General features: G+C 49.0%; 1 protein-coding gene across 1 annotated transcript; it reads left to right on the forward strand.

Annotated features, from left to right (window-relative positions):
* The first annotated feature begins 379 nt into the window (after nt 1-379).
* LOC135822538 (adenylyl cyclase-associated protein 1-like) lies at nt 380-5,172 on the forward strand. The gene is made up of 10 exons (XM_065335329.1): nt 380-544; nt 674-705; nt 855-923; nt 1,433-1,846; nt 2,668-2,827; nt 3,080-3,246; nt 3,503-3,626; nt 3,950-4,032; nt 4,299-4,445; nt 4,778-5,172. The coding sequence occupies exons 1-10, from the start codon at nt 436-438 to the stop codon at nt 4,859-4,861; spliced, it is 1,389 nt and encodes a 462-aa protein (XP_065191401.1). The 5' UTR covers nt 380-435; the 3' UTR covers nt 4,862-5,172.
* The last annotated feature ends 651 nt before the right edge of the window (nt 5,173-5,823 follow it).

The following is a 5,823-nucleotide window of genomic DNA, read 5'->3' on the forward strand; positions in this document are numbered from 1 at the left end:
TTGTAGCTCAGCACTACACAGGACCCTTTCAAAGCCAAAGCCTACATGCAAGAGTACATGGTTTTCATGTACTCTTGCTACATGGAAGTCGATGCTGGATGTGGACGCCTTGGATCCCAAACCGGCAAACATTTCGAACATCACACGTCACCGTACCAAGGAGCTTTCATTCGACAAAATCGTAGCATTGTGATGCTACAACTCGGCCTTGTTCCGGACCTTGCTACTCTACGACGTACATGAAAGTGCAAGGGTACAGTAAGAAATCGTACGTGTAACAGATATACGCATGCGCACTGTCGGTGTTGCCTGCCGCGACCGCGCACCCTCAAAAACAGCAACACTCGTATAAACTCACCCAACGACGTCTCCTTCTTCGTTTTCATACAAACAATCCTTGGGAGTGACATTTAGTTTGTTTATATCATAGTAATCATGTCTGCCGATCGTCTTGAGTCCATCGCTGCCCGCCTGGAGGCTGCCGTTAGCAGGCTTGAGTCCTGCAAAGGTGGTGCTGCTGGTGGTGCTGCCCCCGCCGAGGGAGGTGAGTGCCGAAGCATTTACACAACATTGTCTTCGTCTCTTGCTCTGCGGAGTTTGAGTTGAACGAGCATTTGATTACAGTTACTTACACACACTGAACTATTCTTCGATGTCCCTTTCTCCACTCTAGAGCCTGCTGCTTTTGTCGAGGCCTTCGATGAGGTAAGGCAGAACTTCGAAAGTAATACAACGTGGTAGTGCCCTCAGCTGTCTTCTTTCGAAGCTTCATGCCCTTCCGGTGTCTTGTTCCTGTTTGTGTCAGTAGGAGTTCTCATTGGCTTGTCTTCCTGCTCGTTTGTTCCTCTTCACAGATCGTATCCAACAAGGTTGCCCGCTTCTTGGCCCTCTCCAAGGAGATCGGCGGTGATGTCGCCACTCAGGTTAGTACTACTTTCGAGATGCTTCTTCCGCGGGAATTCCCACGGCCTTCGTTGTCTTTGTCCTCACACGATCTCTGACTTGCGGTGTATGGCATACCTCTAGCTCCACAACCCCCACATTGTCTCCAGATACAATTTCAATAATTCCTACGGCATCAGTGACGTTTCAGAATCAACTGGATGCGACATACGGTGTCTTCATTGTCCCTGAGCTACCGCCTGGGAAAGCATTCCTGCATGATTGAAATGCCCTGTCGAATAGATCAAGGGCTTTGCTGGCTGGCAAATGTGTAAGGATTCCAAGCAGTCTGATCAGAAGTTATTGCTGTTCAGTCCAATGCACGTTCTAACTGAACACAGTTCACACGGAATGTTGTCAGGAGCACTATCCTGTCAAATAGAACCTAACGAGACAGAGTTTCACGGGAGTTGGTCGTATGGACGTATGCCAGATAACACCAAACTACGAGTATCTGATTGCGCTTGTGGTGTATTTGATGTGCCACCAGGCTGCCATGGTCGAGGCCGCCTACAAGGCCGTGCGTGCCGTCCTGGTCACCGCATCCAAGTGCAAGCAGCCCGCCGCCAACGTGATGCAGGCGCTGCTCAAGCCCATCTCTGAGCAGATCGGCGCCGCACAGCAGTTCCGCGAGAAGAGCCGCGGCAGCACCTTCTTCAACCACCTGTCCGCCGTGAGCGAGTCCATCCCGGCTCTCGGCTGGGTGTCCATCACCCCCAAGCCAGGCCCGTACGTCAAGGAGATGTCCGATGCCGGCCAGTTCTACACCAACCGTGTGCTCAAGGAGTACAAGGAGAAGGACCAGAAGCACGTCGACTGGGTCAAGGCCTACCTCGGTGCCATGGTCGACCTCGTCGCCTACATCAAGCAGCACCACACCACGGGTGTGACATGGAACCGACAGGTAAGAGAAGTTAATAGTGTAGTGACACCGCCAGCCAGTAAGGCTGTGTTTACATGAGGCGTCTCAACCCGGGTCAGATTTCAACCCGCCATCTACACAAAATGAATGGCGCGTTTACATGACTCATTGCGCTTGACCCGGGTTGATTTCAACCCTCCCCTTGGGGGAGGGTTGAAATCAACCCGGGTCAAGAAAATCATACAATCGTACTTCTGTGCGTATCTCGCGCCAGGTTTGAACAGCACTGCACATGCAAATTTCGCGCGAACGGTTTCACGTGACCATACAGCAATGTAGAAGTGGACTTTTGGCGGCGTATCAGTATTTGACCCGGGTCAATTGTCTTCGTGTAAACGCTCACCTATTTTGTCTATCGTACAGACTTTCAACCCGGGCTGAAATTTCTCATGTAAACACATCCTTAGGGTGAAGCTGGTCTGCTTTACCCCTACCTTCCACACCTTGGAAGAGTAGGATAGGTGACCGGTGTGCATCAAGATGTGAACTACCATGATGGCATGCACACTTGAACTTCACACCTTTCATTCTTTGAAATAATAGGATAGGATGCCTGGACACCACTAATGCCTCTCTGGGTTCGCGCCACCGATGTGCACTGCTTACAGTCGATAGTATTGATGCCAGCAGTATGTGCATGCAGAGGTAATCTTTTTAGTCGCCGTCTGCACTCCAATGTCCGGTATGCGCCATGCTCACAAAGTCTGACGAACATGCCATGTGTTGTTTCACTACATCATTTTGCTAACCATGCCACATCTTAATCTATGTTTGTGCCCCCCCCCCCCCACACTTCTCTGCAGGGTGGTGAGGCCAAGGCTGATGCTGTAGCCGCTGCCCCTGCCCCCGCAGCTCTACCTCCTGCACCCAAGCTGACAGCAGCTACTACCAGCGATGGTGGTGATGAGAAGGCCCGTGCCGGTCTGTTCGCCGCCCTCAACCAGGGTGGTGGAGTCACCTCAGGTCAGTATAACCTTTCCAGTTCAATCACCTACATGTACATGACTTTTGTCGTGGGTATTCTGGTGTTACCTAGGGAATGCTCACTCCCTATGTAGTTAGTCTAGCTGAGATGGCTTTTCATCTATTGTGTTGGTGCTGCCAATTGGTCTCTGTCAGTGCCTTTGAGGTAGCATTTATGCTGAATGGCCATCATCCGTCACCTCTGTAAATTGTTGTGCAATCTCCTATGTTTGTGTGTGTGTGTGCTTGTAGGTCTGAAGAAGGTCAGCAAGGACCAGATGACCCACAAGAACCCCGAGCTCCGTGGATCCTCCGTCGTCAAGGCCAAGGAGACCACTGCCTCATCCACCCCCAAGGCCACCACCGCCGCTGTCAAGAAGCCACCAGTGTTCGCCCTCCAGGGCAACAAGTGGTGTGTGGTACGTGGCTGCTTGTGCTCTTGTGCCTGTTCTACCACGCATTGATCGCTTTGAATTGATCAGCTGCTGAGGCCAAGTCCGCAGTGGGAAGTACTGTGCATTGAAACTGGGCATGTTGTGTGTGACTTTTCTTCTGTGAAATGTACGCCTGCTGAATACTGCATGCGTTTTAATATGCCAGCACGGACCTCCTGTTCTCCCTCAAACTAATGTTCTGCAATCTTCTTCTTGTTTGTGCACGCATCTCACTTGATAGGAGTTCCAGGACAACAACCGTGAGATCGTCATTGAGGAGACCAGCCCTCGCCAGGTGATCTACATCTACAAGTGCACCAACAGCACCATCCAGGTCAAGGGCAAGGTCAACAACATCACTCTTGGTAAGCTACCACACTGGGTCAACAATGCTATTTACTTACAACATGTTTAAAACCCCGGGAGTCAAGATACATGTAGGTGTTGGTGGGGTATTCGCATTATTCCATTGTCACCTCATTGACCCCATCACCACCCTCAAGATATTGAATGAGACATCTATGAAATTCCATTGGCAGAAAGTACTGCTGATTTTACTACTACGCTTGCATGTTCTGTGAATGACATTGAATGCTAAAGTGTCTTTCATTTGGCAGTGAGTTCACATTCACAACTTCATGTGTTTTGTGTGCTGGGCGATGTTCTCCTCTGGCTGTTCCATGAATAGATAGTTGCAAGAAGACCGCTGTCGTCTTCGGTGATGTGATTGCCGGCCTCGACATCATCAACTGCCAGTCTGTCCAGGCTCAGGTAAAGTGGTCGTGCTATATACTATGAAACAATATCTGCTCGCGACTGGCATGTGTACTAACCCACGCAGTTGTTTAACGCTTTTTAGCGTCCTGCGACTGTGTATGCACACGCATTGTCTTTAGTCCAATATCCGGACTTTTGTTTGAGAGTGCGGCTTCAAAAGCCCTTTCTAGATGGCAGGAATCAAACACAAATCAAAAAGTCGTTAGTGGACATGTGTGCTAACCCTGTCTTGCTCTCTTTGTTCATTTCTTTCTTGACAGGTTACTGGATCTTCTCCATTGGTGAACATTGACAAGACCGACGGTGCCCACGTCTACCTCAGCAAGGCCAGCATTGAATCCGAAATCGTCACAGCTAAGTGCAGCGAGATCAACATCTCTGTGCCCAAGGCAGAGGAGGGCGAATACGTAAGGGCATCATGACATTTTCACCTCATCTAAGGGTCAATGTGGTCGCCAATCAGGTTTTTTTTGTTTTCAACTGAAAAGCATTCGTTCGGGTTGGGTGCAAATCGTTCTACCTGCAGAAAGGGTGGGGCTGAAAAATACTAAAACTTTTTTCCTTTGCGCATCACCTGAATTTTCCTCTGTCAAAAAACCCAGAACCTAAGTGAACACGTAACATCAAACGCTCAGAGTGCAAGTTTCTTCCAATTTCTGTTGTGTACTTTCTTGCTTATGTTCTAGCGGATGATGATTAACCCACAGTTATGTTTGTGTATTTTGTCTTGCCTGTACAGACGGAATGTGCCCTTCCCGAGCAGTTCAAGAACAAGTGGAACGGCAAGTGCTTCGTCACGGAGCCCACCGAGATTGCTGCATAGATGTCCACTATGCTGCTGCGCATCCTCTCCCAATCATGCTGTTGTACAGAATTGCGTTGTCGCTGGCCCCGCTGTCTTATCGCTCAGAGTTCAATGCTTGTTTAGTAATATTCTAGAGATTTATTCATATCCATGCGCATTCGTTTTGCTTCCCCTTGTTGCTATCTGGCACGTATTGTCAGCATGCGTCCTCCTCACTCCCATTCTGTCGTTCACAGGCTGTGCCCTGAGCGGTAATTGAGGTGTTTTGCTGTTGTGTCTCTTTGTCTGTCGCAATAAGTCGTGTTGAGATATCTACTTTTTATCTGTAACGGGCTGCGTTCTCTTGTGTGCTTGGCTGTCTGTGGTTGCATATGTGCATGTAAGGATTGCTGTGTAATATTATTGATGATGGCTAGACTTGTAGGTTGTTACATGCAGCCACTGAACCTAGAAGCTTGGCTGTCTGTGGTTGCATATGTGCATGTAAGGATTGCTGTGTAATATTATTGATGATGGCTAGACTTGTAGGTTGTTACATGCAGCCACTGAACCTAGAAGCTTGGGGTGCTTCGAATAATGGTTCCATAAGAAACCTGTGCAAGGACTCTTAGGAGTTAGGAAGATGTGATTGTGTGACACCAAGAGTGCATAGATGTGATTGTGTGACACCAAGAGTGCATCAACTAGAGTGTGCAGCTCCACCGGGAAAATCATCCCACCGCAGAGAGTTTTTTCCCGGTATTCGTATCACTTCCAGGCTGTGCAAGTCCATACCAGGGACGTTTCCAAGAACAAGCCCTGCAATTGTAGAAACAATAGTCACTGTCCCCGGGGAAAATTGCGATTCCGCGGCCGCGTTTTTTGCGATTTTTTAAAAGACCGCGTTTTTTTAACTTTTCTGTTGCACTACACGTACACAAAGTGCACTGTTCGGTCGGCAACGTCTCATCCGGTGGCGGCTTTGTATTCAAATATGACGA

This window comes from Sycon ciliatum, chromosome 8 (genome assembly GCF_964019385.1).
Source record: "Sycon ciliatum chromosome 8, ocSycCili1.1, whole genome shotgun sequence".
Taxonomy (NCBI): domain Eukaryota; kingdom Metazoa; phylum Porifera; class Calcarea; order Leucosolenida; family Sycettidae; genus Sycon; species Sycon ciliatum.

Bases quoted from the DNA above. Each gene is read 5' to 3' on its own strand.
- LOC135822538 (XM_065335329.1), top strand. From the start codon at position 436: ATGTCTGCCGATCGTCTTGAGTCCATCGCTGCCCGCCTGGAGGCTGCC. The intron at 924-1,432 runs GTTAGTACTACT...ATGTGCCACCAG, and splicing joins GCGGTGATGTCGCCACTCAG to GCTGCCATGGTCGAGGCCGC. The intron at 1,847-2,667 runs GTAAGAGAAGTT...ACTTCTCTGCAG, and splicing joins GTGTGACATGGAACCGACAG to GGTGGTGAGGCCAAGGCTGA.